Source organism: Eulemur rufifrons, chromosome 23 (genome assembly GCF_041146395.1).
Source record: "Eulemur rufifrons isolate Redbay chromosome 23, OSU_ERuf_1, whole genome shotgun sequence".
Lineage (NCBI taxonomy): Eukaryota > Metazoa > Chordata > Mammalia > Primates > Lemuridae > Eulemur > Eulemur rufifrons.
The window spans coordinates 11,879,562-11,903,260 of NC_091005.1; the positions used below are offsets into that span (position 1 = coordinate 11,879,562).

At 49.8% G+C, this 23,699-nt stretch overlaps 1 protein-coding gene across 2 annotated transcripts in view; it reads left to right on the forward strand.

The window, feature by feature from the left end:
* PRMT7 (protein arginine methyltransferase 7) overlaps positions 1–22,473 on the forward strand; it is a 44,292-nt gene extending 21,819 nt beyond the window's left edge. For both annotated transcript variants that reach the window (XM_069456288.1, XM_069456287.1), the window contains exons 6-18: positions 2,189–2,301; positions 5,359–5,600; positions 5,825–6,005; positions 10,450–10,577; positions 10,902–11,037; positions 12,043–12,126; positions 12,482–12,529; positions 13,570–13,659; positions 17,817–17,978; positions 19,114–19,188; positions 20,041–20,201; positions 20,963–21,059; positions 21,303–22,473. In XM_069456288.1, coding sequence (XP_069312389.1) covers positions 2,189–2,301; positions 5,359–5,600; positions 5,825–6,005; positions 10,450–10,577; positions 10,902–11,037; positions 12,043–12,126; positions 12,482–12,529; positions 13,570–13,659; positions 17,817–17,978; positions 19,114–19,188; positions 20,041–20,201; positions 20,963–21,059; positions 21,303–21,473 — 1,688 coding nt within the window. In that variant the 3' untranslated portion in view covers positions 21,474–22,473. The remainder of the gene's footprint in view (positions 1–2,188; positions 2,302–5,358; positions 5,601–5,824; positions 6,006–10,449; positions 10,578–10,901; positions 11,038–12,042; positions 12,127–12,481; positions 12,530–13,569; positions 13,660–17,816; positions 17,979–19,113; positions 19,189–20,040; positions 20,202–20,962; positions 21,060–21,302) is intronic.
* Positions 22,474–23,699: the final 1,226 nt, after the last annotated feature.

Below are 23,699 nucleotides of genomic sequence, written 5' to 3' on the forward strand. Positions count from 1 at the left end.
AATTCAGTTATCTTTGTTTAGTGAGTAGATTGTCAACCTTGCTTGGGCTATAATCACTTGCAAATGGGACTTTGTTTCCAGTCCTGCAACTTAGCATGTGGCTTCCTCATTGCCAAGTTGGGTGGTCTTCCCTCTGCTTTTCCTCTCAAACCATTGCAGCTTTGGTACTTCTGCCATTCAGTCCTGCCTGAAACTCCCTCCCCAGGCCTCAGTGACATCTTCTAATCTTTGTTCTGTGTTGCTTGCTTTCTGCTCCCAAATGTGTGTTCTCCAAGGTTCTATTCCCAGCCTTTTAAAAAAAATGGCATCTAAATTTGTTGCCTGTTCCCCAGAGATGGATTACAGTGCACACCGAGGCGTGTGTAGCAGCCGACTCCAGGAGCAGCATTTGTTCATCCAACCATTTCATTCATTTGGCAAAGACTTAAGAAGCACCTGGGGGACCTGCCCTCTTCAGCTCCCCCGGCACCTGTGTGCACTAGCATTCATGTGCTAAACACAAGGCTCTCAGGAAGTATTTGTTAAAACTCACTGGATCATAAAGCTTTATTTTTATCTTGAGCCAAATTTGGACAATAAATCATTTTAAATTACATAATTGGCTTAAAATTACTCAGGAGGTAGAATTGGCAGGGCTTGGTGATTGATTAGCTGTAGGATGACAGAGAGGGAGAAGTCAAGACTTCAGCTAGTGTTCGTTGACTATAACTGGGTGCTAAGTATTGTTCCAGGTGCTGGGGTACAGTGGTGAGCAGGCAGTCAGGAGCCCTGCTCTCCTGGAGCTGGTAAATGATGCCCAGGTTTCTAGACGGTGTGACTGGTGGTGCCGTTCACTGAGGCAGAAACAGGTTTGTGGGGGTGGGGTGGGGTCGGTCTTGGACGGTGCATTCCAGATGGAGTTTGGCTTGATGTCAGAGAGGGTGGGCAGGGCACTCGGGAAGGTGGTCTCTGTGCCAGGAGGTAAAAATTTCTTTCTAACTTCCTTTGTACTTCATACTGCCATTGAGCACAAGTGTACGTCATAGGAAGGGTACATTTTTACCTTTGTTAGCCTAACCTCCACCACGTGACACAGAGCTCATTACCCCTGTTTCACTGATGTGACGTCTGATGGTCAGAATTGAGGGTTCGGGGCTAGAAAGTGAGATTCAAGCCCAGGTCTCTAGTACTCAAGGTTTGAGCTCTCTCTGTTACAGCCTTCGTTGAACCCCTTTAGGGTTTCTCTTTTCTTGCATCATTTGTGAGACTTGTCTTTTGTAGGGAAGAGGAGTGGGCTTTGTCAAATTATAATTCATGAGCCATTTAGAGTGTTTACAGTTGATTCTCCTTGATGAATAGCCCTTTCCAAAGTCTATTTTGTCTCTTGGCTCATTAAAAATTATAATCGTAGAAGTAGCATTACATTATAGAGGTTTAGAAAACAAGAGTTAACAAAAGAACTCTCCAGAATCCTACTATCCTAAAACAAGTGTTCTTTGGGAGGTTGTTTGGTGGCAAGACACCAACTTACTTAAGGGGATATACTGTGAGAAATCTGGGGATTCTGAATCCTGGGTCTCGGTTCTGGTAGGAATAGCCAGACTGACGGCTGGACCTACCGCAGGTAACTGGAAGCGCATTAGGCAGCCTCTCTCTCGCTTTGGTTTTCTCTCCCTCTCTGTGCAGCCTTCACATACTTGAAGTATCAGCATTCAGTTTTTGCTTTTCAGATAATTTTTGCTAATTTAATGGTTAAGAGTTTAATTGTTAATATTAATATATATCTTTTCAGTTGCTAATAAGAATGAAAAAATTTCCATATATTTGATTTCTTTTCTGTTCTGAATTATCTGTTTGTATTTTTATGTGGTTTCTTTTTGGGTTTTTACAGTTTTGTTACCATTTTTTCCAAGTCCCTCCCACCCCAATGTTAAACATACAGAAAAGTTGAAAGACTGGTAGAGTGAACACGCATATTCCCTTAACCCAGATTACCAATGTAGCATTTTGCCATACATGCACATGTATGGATTTTTTTTCTGAACCATTGGAAAGTCAGTTGCAGACATCACGACACTTCTGAGTACTTGAGCATATGTATGTACTTTCAATGTAATGACCTGTTAACTTCTTAGTTTTCATGTATTTGCTGAACATACTTTTCCTAGTGTGTTGCCTGCTTCTGACTCTGTTTCCTTGTGTTTTTTAGATGGTGACATGCTGTGCCGTGCCAACATCCTGGTCACAGAGCTCTTTGACACTGAACTGATTGGGGAAGGGGCGCTGCCCTCCTATGAGCACGCACACAGACATCTCGTGCAGGTAATGGGCCAGGGCCGCCCGTGGGCTTGTTGCTGTGGTTTCAGCTGGCTCACACAGCACTCATTGACACACCATGCTCAACACAGCCCGAGCCCTCAGTACCTCTCCGTGCACCCTGGAGCACCCCTCAAGTCCTGGGAGGCTCTGGTTCTCCTCAGTTGTGACTTTTGTGTCCTTTGAATGCTAAGTCTTGATAGATTAGAGTTGGAAGGAAATTCTTTCGATTCTGAATCTTTAAATTCAGCAAATATTCTTTGAGTATCTACTGTGTGTAAGGTGTACTAGCATCCAGGGAAGAGTTTAAGACACCTTCTTGCTTCTAAAACCCACAGTAGTAGTGATGGCGAGGGCTGAATGGCTGAGTGGCTAGCGGATGGGCCTGGCAGAAGAGGTCAGGACTGAGGCATGTGTGGAGATGGTGGAATTTGGAAAGACACTGAGGTGAGAGAAGTGTTCCAGGTAGAGGGCCTGTTTGGTAGGTCAGTGAGGACACCAGCCTGGAGGCCTTGTGGGCTGATGGTGGAGAATAGAGTGAGAGTGGAAGGCCTTGACTGCCAGGACATGCCAGGTGAGGGAACGGTGACAATTTTTGAGTCCTTTTTATGGACATAAACTGGAGGTGGAGGCTGAGGGTAAACCCCAGCTGGGGAGGGGAGAGCATCTGCTTCTTCTGTTGTTGGTGTCCACGTGGCAGGCATGGTCCATGTGAGCCTGTAGCTGTCCCAGCCAGACCCTACGTGGCAGTCCTGGGTGCCCCTGGAGCAAAGGAGGGGGCCTTCCTTTCAGGGCCAGAGTCCACATTGCTCACATGGCCAACTTGTGGTGGGGACTGTCCAGAACCTCACACTGTGGAAGATGTCTCATTGACTCGATAATGCACAATCAACCCTTTCTAGTTATCAGTATCAGTAGTAAGAATTTCTATTTCTCCACGTTAAAACCACCCACTAGAGGAATCCCACAACAGAAAACAAGGCTATTTAGAATTATGTTCATGGTGCCCAGTTTGTCTGTCTTTAATCTTATTTAAAAGGTGCATAGGCAGCCGTCCTCAGTTTACCTTTATGGGGCACCTGGTGTCCATTGTCTGCTCTGATCACTGGCCTGGGCTGCCTACCCTGTCTGTGAGTCTGAAGAAGTTACAGCTGGTGCATGAAGACTTCCCTCTTCCTGCGTTATTGAAAGTCATGGAAGCAGGATGCTCAGGTGTCAGACACATTGTCCCTGTGGTTGTTGAAGTGACCCAGCAGTTGATCTTAACAGACACATTTATTGAACACCTTTATTTTGCCAGGCCCCTTTTTGTGTACCAAGACTGTGAAGGGAGCCTCAGGGGAGGCAGCTAGGTGAATAGGTCATCACAGTGCAGCTTGAGATACACTCTGATGGTGCTTGGTGCAGGTGAGGTCCTGCCCATGCTGCGGCAGGGAGTCAAGGAAGATGATACTTGAGCTGAGCTGGTGTTGAAGAAAAGTGGTCAGAGGCTGGTGTTGCTGGCAGAAGAGAGTAGCATGCACAAGGTGCGATGATGAATTGGTGCAGTGGATTTTGTATAGTGTGGGAGGCATGAGAGGTGAGTGTAGAGATGAGGCCAGGGAGCTGGGCGGGGGGCTAGGTTGAGAAGGGCCTGGGAGGCCATGCCCAGAGGGTGGATGTCATCCAGAAGGCAGGGTGTTATTGTGGGAGGGTTTGAAGCCGGGGGTTAAGGGCAGATTTAGGCAGGCAGTCTTGGAGGGAGCCATTGGGAGCAAGACCAGAGGCCGCAGGTGAGTTAAAAGGCTGTAGGAGTCATGCAGGTGCCGAGATGAGGTGGGCCTCAGCCACAGCCATAGACGTGGGCCTGAGAGGTGGTCACAAGACTTGGCGGTTACTTAGGTGTGGAGGCATCGAGGGTGAGGCCAGGGTTTGGGGCTTGAGCATCTGGGTTGGACGGTGGTGCTCCCTGCCAACAGGGAGCGCAGCAGAAGGAGCAGCACTGGGAAGGTGAGCTGTCCGGTTTAGACATACAGAGTTTGAGCTGTCTGAGGCTCAGCCAAGTAGAGAGGACCAAGAGGCCTTTAGACCCATGGATTTGGTAGATGAAGAGAAAGTGGCTGAGGTCACCATGGGAAGAGAGTGGGGGACAAAGAAGGTCCAGACCAGCTTTCTGGGGAGCCCCCCTGTGAGGTGGGCAGAGGAAGCACAGCCTTGGGAGGAGATGGGGAGTGAGAGTCTGGCTGCCCTGGTGCTCCTCCACCAGAGCAAAGTCTGGAGATGCAGTGGTTGTGTGATACGTGACGGAATCTGGCCTTTGGAGGTTCTTTTTGAGTGGGAAGGAAATGAGTAGGCAGGGATGCTGCTAAACATCCTGCCATGCCCGCGTAGTCTCCACAACAAAGGATCATTTGACCCAAGAGGCCAGCAGCGCCAAGGTAGAGACACTCTGTGCTTGTAATTTCCATGCAGGTAGCAGCTGCAAGTGTCCTCTTCACCACTGGGTCCCTAGTGCCTGGTGTGTAAGAGGATGTGGAATGAATGAATGAAGTAGAAGGAAATCTAGACAAGGAGCTAGACCACAGCTGTGTGAGATGAGTGCTCAGCAGTGCCGGGTGATGCCAGTGGGTCAGGTCAGTTGAGGGTGGATGGTTGTCCATTGGGCTTTGCAATGAGGAGGTTCTGGTTCTGGTGCCAGGCCAGAGCGACACTGAAAGGGAGATGACTGCTTAGCAGTCAGACTTGTGCTCTATTTTGATGTCAGTGTGGGAGTTCATCAGTGTGATGACAGTTAAGGTTTATTTTGGAAGTATTTAAGAGTACCAGGTAGCTAGGAACTTATCTGACAAATCATTTTAGGCATCATGTGTATTCTTTTTGAAATCTAGTTCCTTTTTTTTTTTTCTTTCCTGAGGGCTGAGGACAGAAAACAATTCACTGTCCTAATAGTAATAAGGTGTTAGGTGTTACCAAACTTGCCTAATATTAAGGCATAAGCCTCTTTTGATCAGTAGGAATTACTCTGGGTCTAAAGAGTGCCTGATTTTTTTGTTGTTGTTCTTTTGTTTTTTAATATAAACATAGGAAAATTGCGAGGCAGTGCCTCACAGAGCAACCGTCTATGCACAGGTGGTAGAGTCCAGAAGGATGTGGTCGTGGAACAAGCTCTTTCCCGTCCATGTTCAGACCAGTCTTGGAGAGCAGGTCATCGTCCCTCCCTTGGAAATGGAAAGGTGCCCTGGCGCACCCTCTGTCTATGACATTCAGCTGAACCAGGTGTCACCAGCTGACTTCACAGTCCTCAGCGATGTGCTGCCTATGTTCAGGTACCAAGGAGCCATCCCTGGTGATGGCACTTTGAGACATTTGATGGATTTTGGATCTTTGGAGGTTCTTTTTGAATGGGAAAGAAACCTAGCTGATGTCACCTGCCTCTGAAGGCAAGAGTCCCTTGCAACCAAGTATCGTTGCTGTTGAGATCACTGTAAAAGCTTAAAAATGGAGTGTGTGAGGTTAAAATATGCTTAAGTTCCTGAATATTCTTCCACAGTGTGGACTTCAGCAAGCAAGTCAGTAGCTCAGCAGCCTGCCATAGCAGGCAGTTTGAACCTCTGGCATCTGGCCGAGCTCAGGTGGTTCTCTCCTGGTGGGACATTGAAATGGACCCTGAGGGGAAGATCAAGTGCACCATGGCCCCTTTCTGGGCACACTCAGACCCAGATGGGCTCCAGGTAAGAGGCAGGAGCTGAGCACGTTTTCATGTGAATCAGGAAACTTGTCCATGGTTGTAGGAAAGTAGCAGTTGAACTTTAGAGTCAAGAATTTAGAGACAGAAGGTACTATGTCAGAATCAAAGGCCAAGAAGAGTTTTTAAAAAGCAAGCAAAGGCTAGCTGTAGTAAGATAGCCCTCTCAAGGTGAGTTCATGGTCAGTACCTGTGGACACGGTGAGCAACAGAGAAGCTCTGGTGAGTTAGTGCCCCTCTGTCCCTTGTGCTGGCAGAGCTGTTCTTAGATCTCACTCTCCCCTCCACCCCCCAATCCCAGGGTGCTCATATCAGCTTGGAATAGAGAACTACAGCCCCACTTTAGCCTCAACATCTGCTTTTTCCAGCTCAGTAGAAAGTGGGCAGAGACAAGAAGCTACAGAAAAGGAGATGCAGAGTACATGGGATAGTACTCATAATAAGAGAAATGCAGCTCTGGCCAGGCATGGTGGTGCGCATCTCTAGTCCCAGCTATTCGGGAGGCTGAGGCAGGAGGATCGTTTGAGCCCAGGAGTTTGAGGCTGCTGTGCACTGATTGTGCCTGTGAACGGCCACTGCACTTCAGCCTGGGCAACACAGTGATTCCTTGTTGGGGGGTGAGAGAGAGAGAGAGAGATGCAACTTTAAACTACAATGAGATATCATTTTCACCTATTAGTGAATAAAGTTTAAAAGTTTGATGATAGCACTTTGTGTTGGTAAAGCTTGGAGAAAAGAGCAGGAAAGCAAATCGTCAGAACATTGATGGAGTGCAGCATGGCCCATTCTATCAGGTTCGAAAGTGATGCCACTTCGAGACATTGGGCTCTGGATAGATTGGCATATGTACAGAATGAATGTGTGTGCAGCCCTGGTTAAGCAGAAAAAGGACAACCTAGAGGCTACTAGTAGGACCTAAGTCCATTATCCTTTCAGTGGGGGTGGCTCTCTATGCACTGATGTGGAACAATCTCTAGGATGTATTATTAAGTGAATCAAAAATAAAGGTGTAGAACTATATGTGGCATGCCAACACTGGTAGTAGAAATAAGAATGTATGTGGGCTGCACTCTGTGCCGCCTTTGGGGGTGCAGAGAGTAGTCGCTGGCCAGCTAAAAAAAAAAAAAAAAAAAAGTATGTGTTCATGAGTGTATAGTTATGTGTGGTATGTGTATAAGAATATCTTTGGAAGAATTCCCAGAAATTGGTAAAAATGGTTGCTTCTGGGACGAGGAGTGGAAGTTAGGGGTAGAAAGGAAACATTTTGGAGACAGAGTCTCACTCTCTTGCTCCAAGTAGAGTGCAATGGCATGATCATAGCTCACTGAAATCTCAAACTCCTGAGCTCAAGTGATCCTCCTGCCTCAGCCTCCTGAGTAGCTGGGACTACAGGCCTGCGCCACCAAGCCTGGCTAACTTTTTCTGTTTTTGGTAGAGATCGGATGTCGCTCTTGCTCAGGCTGGTCTCAAACTCCTGACCTCAAGTGATCCTCCCGCCTCAGCCTTCCAGAGTGCTAGGATTACAGGCATGCGCCACCCTGCCTGACTGAAAGGAAACTTCTTTTTCGCTATATGTCCTTGTATCTTTCAAATTTTCTCTCATGTGCGTGTTATGTAGCCTCCTTTCCCCCAGTACACACACTCAAAGGAAAACAAAAAGCAGGAAAGGTGTTTCAGGGCTGAGAAATAAAACCTCCTTTCTCTACCCGAGAGCATCCTAGGCACCTTCCTTTGTGTGTTCTGTCTCCAGCCTGCCTGGCATTAACCACTGGCTTTTGTTTTTGTTGCTTACCTGTTGGTTCTAGGTGTACATAGCATTGACTTTATGGAAGGCCTTAGCAGCTACCTCAGCCCCTCCCTGAGTTACCACTCAGGTCGGGAGCTACTCGGTCTCTTCTCCACCTTCCAGTTGCCTGGCCCCAGGTGGTCAGGCAGACGTGCAGCCAGTGTGTGCCAGCTTCCCTCTGCCGCCTTGGAGTCCTGCAAGGCCTCTGTGTGTGTGTGTGTGTGAGTCACTCAGAATTCACCCACAGAGTTGAGATTGGCACTGGATTGCATTCTTCCTCTCCAGGAGTGTGATGATTGCAAATTTAGCATAAGAATATAATTAAAATATTAATACTTTGCATATGTTCAGAGCTACTGTGTGTATATATTCTCCTTGAATCCTCACGTGAGACATATGGGTAACCACCGCAGTACCCAAACTGAGACCCGGTAGGCTCTAGGCGTTGGAGCAGGGCCTGTGTCCAGGAAGCAGTGGAGTGGGTCTTGTGTCCTTTCTCTACCAGTGATGACTTTTGGACTGTTAGGAATTTGAAAACTGCTAATGAATCTTTCTCATGAATTCATGAAACCCCTTTGATCCTAAATATATTTAGCCTGTCTCGCTTTGGCACAGTGGGTTGTCACCAGCTCTTTAGCACTAGGCCCCAGGAGGCTCCTGTGGTGGGGAGTGTGGGGAGGACTGATGACAGGGGAGCACCATGGGAGCATGGTGAGGTCCATGAAGGCTAAATTTGCATAGTGTGGGCACGAATAACAGGTTTAAGAGAACCTGTTTTATCTTCCCTATTTCTACTTATTTTTTTCAGAGCATATCTGGTTGGGTTTTCATTTTCTAGCTGTTATGTTCAAATAGGCATCTTAGGTACATGGAAATGTTATTACCCCCCTTTTTGTTAAATTCAAGACCAGGTAGGTGGGACATTTTTACATGCTAAGCCGCACTCTTGGTATCTCACTGAGGTCAAGATTTCTTTCTTTAGTTCCTGAAGATGACAGAGAATGTGTAGGTGGTCGTCTCGTGAGTTGAGCCAGGCATCTACCTTTTAGGACAGTTCTGTCTTTTTAAAAAAGAGGCTTAAAAATTGTGAGAGTGATAAGCTTCATTATATAAAACAAAAATAAATTAAAAATCACTGTGGTCCTGCCACCCAAAATAACTGCCTTTCTTTGGTCTCTTTCCAAACGTGTGGGTTTTGTCAATGCTTTTCTCTGTGTTTTTCGTGCTGTTCCGTAGCCTTCATAGTCATCATTTAAATGTCTGAGAGTACTCCGCAGGAGGATGTATACATCCATGTCTGAGCTGCCGGACATTTGGGTTGATTCCAGTTTTTGCTAGTATAAATAATTCTGTGATTTGCATATTTATGTGAATATAGCCTTTTTCCTTTTTTGTTCTGCATGGTTTTTCTTAGGATAGAATCCTATACGTGGGGTTTGTAGTAGGGATCAGCATAGCTTATTAAAAGTTTACTCTGAATCTTTGTAAACCAGTCTCACAATTTAGAGTGTTCTAGTTCTTTAAAAACTTCATTTAATTCAAAAGAATAAACCAAACAAAACCTTTCTGTACTATTTTCCTAACTTTTTATTTTGAAAAAATGTAAATCTACAGAATAAGTTAAAATGAACACCAGTAGTTCTTTTACTTAAATTTGTCAATTGTTAACATTTGCCACATTTGCTCTCTCTCTGCTTCCCTCCCCTCACTTCTTCCACACACACACACACACACACACACACACACACACACAGAAACACACAGTTTTTTGCTAAATCATTTGAAAGTAACTTGCAGGCCAGGTGCAGTGGCTCATGCCTATGATTCCAGCACTTTGGAAGGCCGAAGCGAGAGGATCACCTGAGGCCAGGAGTTCAAGACCAGCCTGGACAACATAGTGAGAACCTGTCTCTACAAAAAAAAGAAAAAGAAAATAAGTTGCAGACATATGGAACTTTACTCTTAAATACCTCAACATGTATCTCCTAAGAATGAAAACAGTCTCCAGTGTAAGCAAGACACTATCATCATACCTAAGAAATTAACGGTGATTCCATAATATCACCTAACATATGGTCCAAAATAAAATTTCATTAACTTTCTCCAAATGTCTTTAGTAGCTTTTGTTTTCCTCCATCTAGGATCCAGTTAAGTTTAATCCATTACATTTGACCTTTTTGTGTTTTGAAATCACTTTTAAGGCAAAAGTCTAGTCCTGAAAGCTTTTGGAATGTGTGCCATGGGGCTATACATAATGGGGTCCCCTTCAGATCACGAGCTTTAAACTCTTTGTTTTTTCCCTTCAAATGAGACATCAGGCACACCCCAGCAAGCCGAAGAGAGAACGTTGTTGCTGCTCTGGTCGGGTAGGGGCTGGAGCCTGCATTTGTCTGCTCCTCTTAGCCACTCTGAAAGGCCACTGCGCTTGGCCACATTGTGTCTTCCTAAAACCAGCAGGGTTCCGGCAGGCTCTTGGGCTGCTGGCCTGTCTTGAGATTTTTTTTTTTTTTAATCTCTTTGTCCACAGTAGCCAGCTGTAATGTACATTGTGGTCTTCCTAAAAACTGATGTTTGGCTCCTGGATTAGAAGCATTGCTCTTGTTGCAGCTTGGTGACAGCTGACTCTCTCTCTTCCCCATTTCAGTGGCGGGACCACTGGATGCAGTGTGTGTACTTCCTGCCACAAGAGGAGCCTGTTTTGCAGGGCTCAGCTCTCTGCCTGGTAGCCCACCACGACGACTACTGTGTATGGTACAGCCTGCAGAGGACCAGGTATGCCTGAGCCTCGTGGGAATGGAGGGCCTTTGAGACCGCATTTATGTAAATTCCCCATAGAGGTATGAGTGGGCCAACTTGCATCTGAAAAGAATAAAATAAGAGCAAAGGTTTGTGACTGGGTGTGTCAGTGCCCGTCCGTGTGTACAAAGAGGTCGTCATGTGTTTCTGGACTCCGTTTAGAGTAGACACACATGAAAAGTGTCGAATTGGAGGTCCCTCCAACCTCTAAAGCTTACTCAAGAACCAGTGTCCAGACTCATGCCTGCTGGAGACCCAAGGATGTGCTCGTCACCTGTGTCTGTTCATCTCCTGGCCTAGCCCTGAAAAGAACATGAGAGTCCACCAGATGCGCCCCGTGTGCGACTGCCAGGCTCACCTGCTCTGGACCCGGCCTCGGTTTGGAGAGATCAATGATCAGAACCGAACTGATCAATACGCCCAGGCCCTGAGGACTGTAAGTGTCCAGCCCCTTGGGTGGCTGTGGGCAAGAAGGAGTTTGTTCCAGTTTGTTTCTTCCATAAGCACTCTGTTTATGATTTGCCAGTCTTTTTTGTGTGTGTTCTCTTGTCTGTGAGTGGCTTCAGCTAGCTCCTCGTGGGGTGGGCACTTGAGCAGCAAGCCCGAGAGCTTGGTACTGGACTTCCTGAAGGGCTTGTTCTCTGCCGTCCTGTGACAGCCTCTGGCTGGGAGCCTCCCCCAGTCCCTGCATTTGTCCTGCCTTTGCCTTCGTTGGCACCAGTAGTTGGTGTGGGTGATCCCAGTGGATTCAGCCACCCCCTCTCCTCTTTTCATCTGTTGCTACCTTTATAAAATTTTCTAAAATGTAAATCTGATCATGCAATTCTCCTGCCTATAAACCTTTGCTCCCTGCTACCTGTAGCAGGGGACTCTCAGCCTGGGGACCACAGACGGGGGTAGAGGGGGTCTCTTGAGCCCCTTGGAGTTGTGTACAGAAATATGTGTGCATGCATTTTGGGTGGCAGAGAAAGATCCAAGCTCTCCTAAGTTTGTCTTAGGGGAATCTGGGGCCCATAAAAAAAAATCCCTGCCTTTGGAGAGTCACTTGAGCCTTGAGTGACAGGTCCACAGCTGTCTGTGCTGTCACCAGACAGGGAAGAAGCCTGTCATAGACTGGGAGGTGGCCTCCTGCATGTGGGGCAGGCCTGCCTCTGGGCCTTCTCGGCTGGGTTGAAGGTCTCTCCTGACAGTGGGGTGTGTGGGGAGACATTCCCGAGGGCTGTGAGGGTGGGGTGGTTGCTGCGGGGGCTTGGGCGGTAGGCATGGCCGCACCGGGGCACAGGAGGATCCAGCCCTGCTGGAGGGCCGGGGAGAAGATCAGATTTCATGACCAGAGTCCGGGCGAGTGGGCCAGGAGCAGGGAGTCATTTCTGTCAGCTGTTACAGGAGTCTCCTGACAAACCCTAAGAAGCCGTGTGCTGAGGCTGCTCTTCCTCTGCAGGTGCTGAAGCCAGGCAGCGTGTGCCTCTGTGTCAGTGATGGCAGTCTGCTCCCCGTGCTGGCCCATCACCTCGGGGCAGAGCAGGTACTGGGCCTGTACCTTTCTGTCAGCTTCCTAAGGCGGGCCCTGTACGCAGTCCTATAGTTGGAGCTCTTTGCAGGTGCCACCGTTCTGTATGCAGCATGCGTGGCTCAGGGCTGAGGGGTTTTATCACCTGCGTGTGCAGGCAGGAGTCGGGCCAGAGCTCTGTCATGGAGCCGCGGCTCAGGTTCTGTGGGGTCCCTGCCCAGTGCAGGTGCTGTCTCAGGTAGGGACCGAGCACGGGTAGCGTTGCTTAGGTGTTGTCCTCTGCCTTGGAATGATCTTGCCACATTTTAATCTTTAATTTCTTCCCTGCTAAGTGATTCTCTTAGAACTGATAGTGTGGTGTTCTCTCTAGGTATTTACAATTGAGAGTTCAGCAGCTTCTCATAAACTGATGAAAAAAGTAAGTGATAATTGTTGTTGCTGAAATAATGAGGGGACCTGAGGGGCCTTCCTTTCTGAGTCTGGGATCGCTTGCTTTGAAGCAGAGCCAGCAGTGAGAGAATGGGGTGGCAGTTGGGTGGCAGCCACCAGCGAGAGCTGCTCTCCATTGTCTTGGCTCCTGCCTGGAGAACGGCTCAGAAGGCTTCTAGGGCTGTCATTGAAATAGACGCAAATGTTTGTGCTCTTTTGTGGCTGAAGAACTTCAGGCTTTTCTCTTCACTTCCCATAAAACTAAGAAAACCGAAGTCTCTGCAGTGGTGGACCTGAATGTACGATGCATTTGTGGGACACCAGTGCCCAGGAAGTCACTGCTCCTAATCCAAGATGGTATTTATTTCTCCCCCGGTCAGTGATTGGTTTGATTTCCTCTGCAAAGGGGAACCCGCCTCCCCCAGAACTGCAGGCTTGGGCTAGATCCTGCTATGAGCCTGCAGGAGAAATTTCTTTTGTTTCCACGTTTTGCTGGTGCTCTCATCCTTGGTCTGTAGGCTGCACCTCAGGGTGGTGTGGGGGGAAATTTCCACAAAGCAGATAAATGTGGTGCTCTAGAATTGTTTGGCCAGAAATTTTTTTTTTTTTTTTTGAGACAGAGTCTCACTCTGTTGCCCAGGCTAGAGTGCCATGGCGTCAGCCTAGCTCACAGCAACCTCAAACTCCTGGGCTCAAGCGATCCTCCTGCCTCAGCCTCCAGAGTAGCTGGGACTACAGGCATGCACCACCATGCCCGGCTAATTTTTTCTATATATATTTTTAGTTGGCCAGATAATTTCTTTCTATTTTTAGGAGAGACGGGGTCTCACTCTTGCTCAGGCTAGTCTTGAACTCCTGACCTCGAGCAGTCCTCCCATCTCGGCCTCCCAGAGTGCTAAGATTACAGGTGTGAGCCACCACGCCTGGCCTGGCCAGAAAATTTGAAGCAGATAATGTAACTTTGAAAGGTTTTTTTCCTAGATGAAAATAATGATATAAATACAGTAATTTCATTGTTTTCTTTCTAAGATCTTCAAGGCTAACCAGTTGGAAGATAAAGTTAACATCATAGAGAAACGGCCTGAGTTATTAACAAATGCAGACCTGAAGGGCAAAAAGGTGAGTAGCAGGAGGCTGGCAGTGGCACGGGGACTGTCATTGTGAACAGTGCTGACTGAGATAGCCCCTAGCGCCACCCTGTCCTCTGGATCTCATAGCGGGTCCCCCACGTAGTTTGCCAGCCAGGAACTCAGCACCATTCAGGGTGTCGTGAGGCTTTTACAGAGCTGCCCGATAAGCAAATGATCGCACTTCTCTTAACTCCGGCTCCTCTGCTCCTTCAGGGTAGGGCCGAGCAGCTCTGTTGGGATTCGTGGGAGCAGAGTGCGCCCCTCTGCCCTTTTCCCTTCGCTGCACTGTCTTCATCGTCCCAGTCACATCTTCCCGCTCAGTTGGTCTTCCAGGCCCTGCAACTGCTTCCACCAGGGACCTTGTAACCAGCCAGGGCCTCCCTGCAGGCTTCGTCTGCTCCACCCCTTGGCGCTCGCGACCGCGCGGAGCTCTCTGTTCTCAAGAGACCCTTCCCCAGGTTCCTTTCCTCCAGGCTTTCTGGCTGCTGCTCCTCGGCGTCCGTCCGTCGTGGTGCTATTCCGTGGTGCTCTCCCGCCCCTCCCCTCCAGCTGAGCCCCTCCTGCAGTCACATCCCTGCCCGTACAGCAGTCAGTGACCATCAGAGTTGGTCTTCACTCTTTGCCTTTTAAGATTCAAATCTCTTGTCCTTGAATATCCCACAGGCCCTTCAAACTGGACTCCTCCAAAGTGGCCTGTTATCCTTCATCTTTCCAGCCATCTTTTTTTTTTTTTTAAAATAACAGTTTCACCGAGATATAATTGACATACCATAAAATGAATCCATTTCAAGTGTACAATTCAGTGATTTTTAGTAAATGTATGGAGTTATACGGCTGTCACCTAATCTCATTCTAGAACATTTCCATCACCCCCAAGGTTCCCTGGAGCCTTTTTGCAGTCAGTGAGCACACCCACCCCCAGGCTCTGGCAGCCACTGATCTGGTTTCTGTCTCTATACATTTGCCTTTTCTGGACGCTTCACACAGGTGAAATAATGTGTCATGTGGTCTTTGGTGTCAGGCTCTTGTCACTGAGCATAGTGTCTTTGAGGTTCATCCATACTGTAAAATGTGTCAGTATTTTGTTCCTTGTTAATGCTGAACAGCGTTCCATTATGTGGCCGTGCCGTGTTTGGTTTATCCTTCACTTGCTTATGGACATTTGGATTGTTTCCAGTTTTTGGCTATTTTGAATAACGCTGCTACGAACATTGGTGTATAAGCCTATGTTAGGATATATTTTCCAGTTCTCTTAGGCAGATGCCTAGTCATGGAATGGCTGGATTGTATGGTAATTATGGTTAGCTTTTAAAAAAACTGCTAAACTCTTGTCCAACATGGCTATACCATTTTACACCCCCTTCAGTAACATATGAGTGTTCCAGTTTCTCAATGTCCTCACCAACACTTGGTATTGTGTCTTTTTTTTTTTTGTTGTTGTTGTTGTTGTTGTTGTTGAGACAGAGTCTCACTTTGTTGCCCAGGCTAGAGTGAGTGCCGTGGCGTCAGCTTAGCTCACAGCAACCTCAGACTCCTCGGCTTAAGCGATCCTACTGCCTCAGCCTCCCGAGTAGCTGGGACTACAGGCATGCGCCACTATGCCCGGCTAATTTTTTCTATATAGATTTTTAGTTGTCCATATAATGTCTTTCTATTTTTAGTAGAGACGGGGTCTCGCTCAGGCTGGTCTCGAACTCCTGACCTTGAGCAATCCACCCGCCTCGGCCTCCCAGAGTGCTAGGATTACAGGCGTGAGCCACCGCGCCCGGCCTTTTTTTTTTTTTTGAGAGTCTTGCTCTTTCACCTGGTCTAGAGTACAGTAGTGTCATCACAGCTCACTGCAACCTCAAACTCCTGGGCTCAAGACAGTAGCTCTGTCTTGAGTAGTGGCTCAAGAGAGGAGCCTGAGCCTCCCGAGTAGCCGGGACTAAGGGGTGCATGCATGCCACCGTGGTCAGCTAATGTTTACATTTTTTGTAGTGATGGGGGTCTCCCTGTAGCATTCAGGCTGGATCTCTTAGTGTAGCTGTTTTAGTGGGTATGCAGTGATGTCTCATTATAGTTTAATTTGCCTAGTGACTAATGATATTGAACATCTTTTCATGTGCTTATTAGCTATCCTGTATATTTTGTTCAGTGAAATGTCTATTTTTCTGTCCATTTTTTCCCATGCCTTTTTTCGATGACAGTTTTATTGAGATATAATTCATATACCACAATTCACTCATTTAACTGTACACTTGTGATTTTTGTATATTCATGAGGTTGTGTAACCATCACCAAATCAATTTTAGAACATTTTCAGGCCGGGCGCGGTGGCTCACGCCTGTAATCCTAGCACTCTGGGAGGCCGAGGAGGGTGGATCGCTCGAGGGCAGGAGTTCGAGACCAGCTTGAGCAAGAGCGAGACCCCGTCTCTACTAAAAATAGAAAGACATTATATGGACAACTAAAAATCTATATAGAAAAAATTAGCCGGGCATAGTGGCGCATGCCTGTAGTCCCAGCTACTCGGGAGGCTGAGGCAGTAGGATTGCTTAAGCCAAGGAGTCTGAGGTTGCTGTGAGCTAAGCTGATGCCACGGCACTCACTCTAGCCTGGGCAACAAAGTGAGACTCTGTCTCAACAAAAAAAAAAAAAAAAAAAAAAAGAACATTTTCATTACCCTAAAAGAAACTCATACCCATTAGCAGTCGACTCCCCATTTGTCCCTAGTCCCGCCAGCCCTGGGCAGCCACTGTTCTACTTTCTGTCTCTATAGACTTGCCTGTTCTGGGTGTTTCATGAGAAAGGAATTGTGCAGTATGTGGTCCTTTATTTCTGGCCTCTTTCATTTAGCTTAATGTTTTTAGGAGTTGTCCATGTTGTAGCATAAATCAGTAGTACTTCATTTCTTATTGCTGCATAATATTCTATTGTATGGATATACCATATTTATTTCTCCATTTATCAGTGGATGGACATTTGGGTTGTTTCTACTTTTGGGCTGTTGTAAGTAGTGCTTCTATAAATATTTATCTGTAAGTTGTCCTTTTTTTCCCTCATAGATGACGGTATAGAAGATAATTAAATTCTGTAAGACATTTATGTGGTTCCTTGGCTAGACTCTGGGTCCCTGTTGAATAGAATTGGTGAGAGCAGACGTTCTTGCCCTGTGCCCAGTGCTGGGGTCAAGGGGCAGGGTGTGCACAGGGCCAGCCCTTCGCTGTGTTCCAGTGTTGCTGCTGTGTCTCTGTCATCTCTTCCTGGCCCTGCCCTCATCCCGTCTGCTTGGACCCAAGCCGTGGGCAGTTGGCCTCCTCCTCAGCACCTGCCACGTCTTCCTCTCCTCCCTCTCCGCAGACTCCCTGCCCCTCGACTGGACTGTCACAGTGCTCACCTAGGTCACCTCCCATCCCCAGCTCCACACACGTCGTGGTCCTTAGAGGGATCTTCTACGTCACATTCCTTCTTGATCCGAACTCCTGGTGAACGCTTTCGGTGGCTCCGTGTTTGTCCGCAGGGCAAATCCAGCCCCCTTGACCTGTCCTCAGCTGCCTTTGGGTGGTGTGGCTCTTGTCCACCCTCCTCACAGCCACCTGACAAGCTCTTGGAGGGCCTTGCTCTTGCCTCCCTTGTCCCTCTGCCTGGAGGACCCTCTCCCCAGTCCTTGGCTTTTCTGCCTCCTGGTCTTGCATTTGGTCATTTATTTATAAATTTTCACTGAACATCTGCTGGGGGCTGCCAGTGTCCTCACTTTGATGGTGCTCAGAGCCTGGTGAGGGAGACATAGTTAGACAAGCACTGGTAAGTTGTGATGGTAAAGCTTTGGGGGTGTACAGGATGCCGTTCTAAAAGCCCTTTCTGGAGCTTTTATCTCTGGGGTCCCTCCATGCACCCCTTCTTTCTGTCTGTCAGGTGAGTACAGCTCCTACCCTGTTTACTTCCCTCTTCCCCTCTGCACTCCTGAGCACAGGACTTGTGTCTGTATCTCTTCTTTGTGTCCTCAAGGGCAGGTACACACCTGACATGCTTGTTTGTTGACCGAGTGAGCCAACAAATGAATGGCCTGTTACTTCAGTGTTCCTATGAAACTTGCAACCTGTCCTTCACTGCTCAGCCCAGCCTTTTTGACACCTGGGTCCTGCTTCTTGCCCCGACCACCAGGTCTCTCTCCTCCTGGGGGAGCCGTTCTTCACCACCAGCCTGCTACCATGGCACAACCTATACTTCTGGTATGTCCGGACGGCCGTGGACCAGCACCTGGAGCCCAGCGCTGTGGTGATGCCCCAGGCCGCCTCGCTGCACGCCATGGTCGTGGAGTTCAAGGTAGGCCACCCCGAGGGTTTCGTAGGAAACCAAAGCAGGAGGGGTGGGGAGCCTTGTTTTCTTGCAGAGACCTTGGGTGTGGATAGAGCAACTCAGGCCTCGATGATTTCAGCCTTTCTTTTCTGGTCAGCGCACTGCGGGGCTGAATAGAAGAAACCTGCCTTTAAAAAAATGCAGCCATTTGACATATGAAATGGAAATGGCTGTGTGTTGTCATTTTACAATTGTGGCTTATCAGAATAATTAAAAAATATAAATTAAGCGTTTCAGAAGACACGCTGTGCAGCTCGCTCTGCTCTCATTAAGAGCTGAGGCTCCAGTTGTTAAAAGCATTTTGAGATGGGAGAGTCAGCTTCTTTATGCAGGAAAAAATGGAAAAGCTTCATTTTAATTTGCTCATCAAAGCAGAACCACAGTCACAAAGTCATTTTGGGAAAGGCATTTTTTATTAAAAGGATTTTGAAGTGCTTTTAACCTGGAATGTAGAGTGAATCTCATTTGATATTTCTTTTATAAGAATGGCTTTACTATTGGTAGCTTAGTGGCTCTATCACTTCATTTCTGGGCATTTCTTCTGTGTGATTTATTTACCCAATCAGATTTCCATGTGAATTCTGGTTTTCATGGCCAAAGAGGGGATGTAGCGTCACAATCAACATCTAATCCCAAGCATAAGTCCCAGGCGGCAAGGAGGGAGGGTCCCCTGGCTTGAGTGTACTTGGGTTCCTCCCTTGGAGGACCTCTTTCTCTCTCCAGCATCCTGGTTCTCTGTTTATAGGCACAGAGCCTCGGAGGACTGGTTTACAAATTTCTTCCCAAAGAAATGGTGTTCAAAGTGGTCGGGCAAGAAGTGTAAAAAAAAGAGCCCAGCCTGGGAGCTCCGGCTGACTGAGCCCTCGTGGGAGGCTCGGTGTCATATCAACATTTGCGATTCCCACCAGAGTCTCTTACAGAAACTGTCCTGGGCTTTGGCATCTCTGAGACCCTTCAGCCTAGGGGGTCTCCTTTCCAGGTGTGCAGGGGCAGCACGATGTGCCTCTAGTTCTCATTGCCACGCTGCCTGCGCCTGGGGCAGGCGTGGGTGTCAGCTCTGTCTTCATGGTAGGTGTAGACAGGGCTCGCACCTTCCTCACAGGACCTGTGGCGGATCCGGAGCCCCTGTGGTGACTGTGAAGGCTTCGATGTGCACGTCATGGATGACATGATTCAGGTAGGCAGGGGCACACCTCTGAGCAGTGCCCCACCCACCCGTTCCACATGGCCATGGGCCTCTGACAGGGACATCTGGCTTCCCTGGAGTGGCCCAGCTTGGGCAGCAGACGCGGCATGCAGAGAGCTTTTCTGTGTGGGGCAGCGAGGTCGGTGCTGCCATTTTGGTTGGTTCACCATGAGCATTAGCACGAGAGCCATTGTGCAGTGCCAGGCCTGTTCTTGGCCCCGTGCTTTTACCCCCGAGTTAGGATCTTTGTTAGGGGCCCGTATATCACCACACCATTGGGACTCCTGCCAGTGCCAGCAGCTTGTTTTCTGTTGGGACAACCTTTGCAGAAGGCAGTTTGGTAACCTTCTGAGGCAGCCATTTTCATTTTGGGGCCTCCATTCCAAGGGAGGGGTGTGTAAGGGGTGTTCCTGCGAGTCATTTGTACGGTAGATACTGGCAGCCCAGCTGCAGGCAGCATTCCCCATCCGCCTCTGTCCTGCCCCAGCCCTGCCGGGCGTCTCCTGTCGGGGGTCTGCAGCTGCGGTGGTCAGTCAGTGTGGGTGAGTGTCCAAGTGCCAGCTCTTCTCATCAATGATGTAGACATTTGGTCCTCAGAATAGCTCAAGAGGCACGTCATCCATTTTTAAAACGGAAAAAGAGGTGAAGTGATGCCCAGGAGCTGGTTGATGGGTCGCAGGAAGGGAGAAGCCCACTGGTCTGATCAAAGCCCAGCGCCTTCTGTGAGCGCTCCCTGACCCACATAACTGCAGTTACCCTGGGCATCCGGGCCGTGGCGGGGCCTCTTCCCGCTGGCTGCCGGCTCTGTCTCTGCACACCCTGAGTCCCCATCTCTGTTCTCAGCGTGCCCTGGACTTCAGGGAGAGCAAGGAGGCCGAGCCTCACCCACTATGGGAGTACCCTTGCTGCAGCCTCTCTGAGCCCCAGCACATGCTGACCTTTGATTTCCAGCAGCCGGTCCCCCAGCAGCCCATGCGTGCCGAGGGCACCGTGGAACTGAGGAGGTGAGTGTAGGCTCCGGAGAGCATGGGGGGCACAGGAAGCGGGTGCCCAAGAGTTACTGCCCACGTGGTGAAGCACAGCTGGCCTGGGAGATGCTGACAAGTGGCAGATGACACGTCCTTGCCTTGTCCTTGCCCGTCCTGTCAGAAGTAGCCCTGTGTGTGTAGTGGCTCACACAGCTCTGGGCGTGTGGGAGTGAGGAGGGAGAGTAGGGTGGGCCGTGCTCAGCCCCACGTCTGAGGCCCCCTTGTCAGATCACAGCTGCAGAGACATGTGAACTTGGTTACTATGGCTACCTATTGGACTATTTCCCCGAATTCTCCTGGGAATGAAAGCAGGTTAGGAACAGGTGAGGCACAGCTCCAGCTCCCTCCATGGAGAGGAGTTGCGTCTTCCCTGAGGAAGAACTGTCTTCTAACTTGGGGCCATGAGCCCAGAGCTCGTCAGGGCTCCTTGGGCAAGGGGCAGGCAGCACAGGCAAATGCCATCACCTGCCTGGAGCTGGAGCTCCCAGAGCTGCCATCCGGGGTATCTGGGAGGGGTCTTTAGCCTTTGGAGCCAGGGCTGCGCTCGAGCCTTCTGAACCTCAGCCTGAGGGGCTGGTTCTCCTGTAGCTTTTTCTCTGTTAGGTGGAGTGTTGGGAGCTCCTGACTGTGCGGGAAGGAAGTAAGGAAGACCAGGGGTTTCTGGAAAGCAGAAGGGAGCCATGGCTGTGCCCCCCTGTCTCTTGTGTGACTGTTTCTGTTTGGCCCAACACTCGCAGGCCTGGGAGGAGCCACGGGGCCGTCCTGTGGATGGAGTACCAGCTGGCCCCCGGCAGCACGCTCAGCACCGGCCTCCTGGAGCCCGTGGGAGACAAGGTAGTGCCGTGTGCACCAGGCCCCACGTGTGTGCTGACCCGGAGAGCAGGTGCCACTTGGGAGGCCACTCCACCCCTTGTGCTCTGGGTGTTCCCGTCACAAGTTCTTAGGCCAGATGATCACCCCCCAGTGGCCCTGGCTCACCTGGCCCCTGAACAGCTTCTCCCCAGTGCGAGCTGCCTGGGCTGGAGGCTGCCCAGGTGCCCGGGAGCCCTCACCACCTCCCTGCTGCTCCCCCCACAGGGGCACTGCCGCTGGAACCCCCACTGCAAGCAGGCCGTGTACTTCTTCAGCATCACACCGGACCCCACAGTGCCGCCGGGCGGCCCCCAGACAGTCAGCTACGCCGTGGAGTTTCACCCCCACACCGGAGACATCACCATGGAGTTCAGGCTTGCAGACACCTCGGACTGACCCTCACTTGAGAAATAAAGTGGCCTGAGGCTGCGGGCTCTGAATGGTGCGTGGCTTTCTGGGGAAGAAAGGTGGAACATGCTCCTCTCTCTTGGGGACCTGCTTGGCCTCAGGGCATGGAGGAGACCCCTTCCGTTTTTGCATCTTTGCACTGCTAGCTTCTAGCTCCAGGTGTGGCAGGCAGCATGGGCTGGTGACTAAATTTGGAGCCTTGGAGGGGTCAGGGAGACCAGAGCCCCCTGCTTGCGGTTCTGGTGCTCAGGAAGCTCCAAGGCAGTGACGTCTGCCACCCTACCTGGAAGTGAACGAAGCTCAGGCATCTGGCTGGGCCGCCTGCAGGGCTGCCATGCTGCGCTCTTGGCTGGCAGAGCCGGTGGCGGGAGCCTGCCTTGCCTTCTCGCTCTCTGGAATTTCCAGACCCCTGCCTGGCTGGCTCCAGCTAGGAAGGTTCTTATGGGGGGTGGAAATGGCGAGTCATGGCTGGTTCCCCGGGGGTTCGAAGACCTGACAGGGTGAGGGCTGAGAGGACTGTGTTCTGGCCCTTTCGCCCTGTGGGTAACTTCACCAGGCCACAGTTATGGGCGTCTGGGCTCTGGCCCCAGTGTAGCACCAGCTGGTGGCCCGTCAGGATGCAGACCTGGACACTAGGCTGGTGTTCAGAGGACAGGGAGAAGCTGTCTCCAAGTAGTTCCTGAGGTGCAGGCCCAGGAGAGCAGCCCTTTCCCGTGGGTCAGAACCCGCCCCGCCCCGCCCCGCCGAAGTCTCTGGGCAGATGGGTGCAGTGCAGAGCCAGCCCCGCCCAGCCCAGCCTTGCTTCACAGGGACGGCCAGAGAACCCTGGAGGCCATGGCCTTGTTTCTCCCACACAAGTGCCTTTTTGTCATTTAGGTCCCAAAGCTCAGAGGAAATAGGAGACACCTAGTAAGAGAACCCCAAATGGCCTGGTGTCCTAGCAGTTTAGGGCACACTTGGGCTGTGTCCCTCTGGCAGGAAGGGCCATCCTCCCCCTCAACAGCCCCCCACGGCCCGCCCCAGGCTGCCAGCCCCGCAGTCTGGAGCCAGAGCAGGGCCCAGCCCCCGCTTATAGCTCAAATAAGTGGAGAACGCCAGCCTTGAGCCTCACAGTTTTATTTTCACCTCAGTATCCATCCTTCCTTTCAGCACCAATAAAGGAAAACAAAACAAAACAAAAGACCTCTCTTTTCAAAATATTTTATCAGGTGTAAAGATTGTTCTTCTTCTAGGGAAGAGTCATCTGGATATATATTTGATAATGTGTTTACCAAAACCTCAGGTGTGCTTACCATAGAAAACCCCTAATGTCCCATGAGGATACAATACAGAAAAAAAATACAGAAATTTAAAAATTGGGTTTTTTTCTTTTTTATAACAGTATTTCTAAATCTCAGCAAGTTAATACAATAGTTAAAAAGCATCAATATTAATATTCATACTTAAAACTTAAGGAGGTTTTGGACGAATGAAATGAACAGTGCCTTCCTAGCTGACCCCCACCTCATGGCTTCTCTTGAGTCGGCCCAGGGCAGGCCCAGAGCCTTAGGAGCTGGGTGACCCCTGTGTCCACCTCCTTCCAGGCCTTAGATGCCACAGAATCTGTGATCCTGGCAATGTTTTGTGTCTTTTTTAAAAATCAAAATGGAAAAGCCTGGCTTGTACACAAGCCCTGGGAGGCCACAGGCACATCACGTGGAATACGTGCTTGGGTAGTCGTGGCCTTGGCGCTGAGGGAGGCGTGAGGGGAGCAGGGAGGTGGGATGTCCCTGCTCTGGACGCCAGGGCCTGGGTAGGCAGAGGCGACCTGTGATGACAGAGAATGACTGAGGCACAGGGCAGTATGACTTGCCCAAGGCCACCCTGTGAGCTGGGAGGAGAGAGGCACGTGGCCTGACTCCCACACCTGCTGCCCCTGGGAGGGGAGGCCGCCTGGGGCGATGGGAGGTGTGCTGGAGTCTGGTCTAGGGGCCTGGGCCTGGCCACCCCCCTGCGCACGTAGCCGCCTGCAGCGTTGAATTCGAGCCCTGCCCGTGTGAGTGCAGAGTCCTGGCTGCCCTGGGGTGGGGGCCTCCATGCCACCAAGCCCAGCCACAGCTCTGGGGCAGGACACAGTGCCCAGGCAGGAGTGCCTTCGTCATGAGCAGCCCCTTCCTGGCTCTAGACGTTGGGGGGCAGGGGCCTGGCACCGGGGTTGCTCCCCACGCCAGGTAG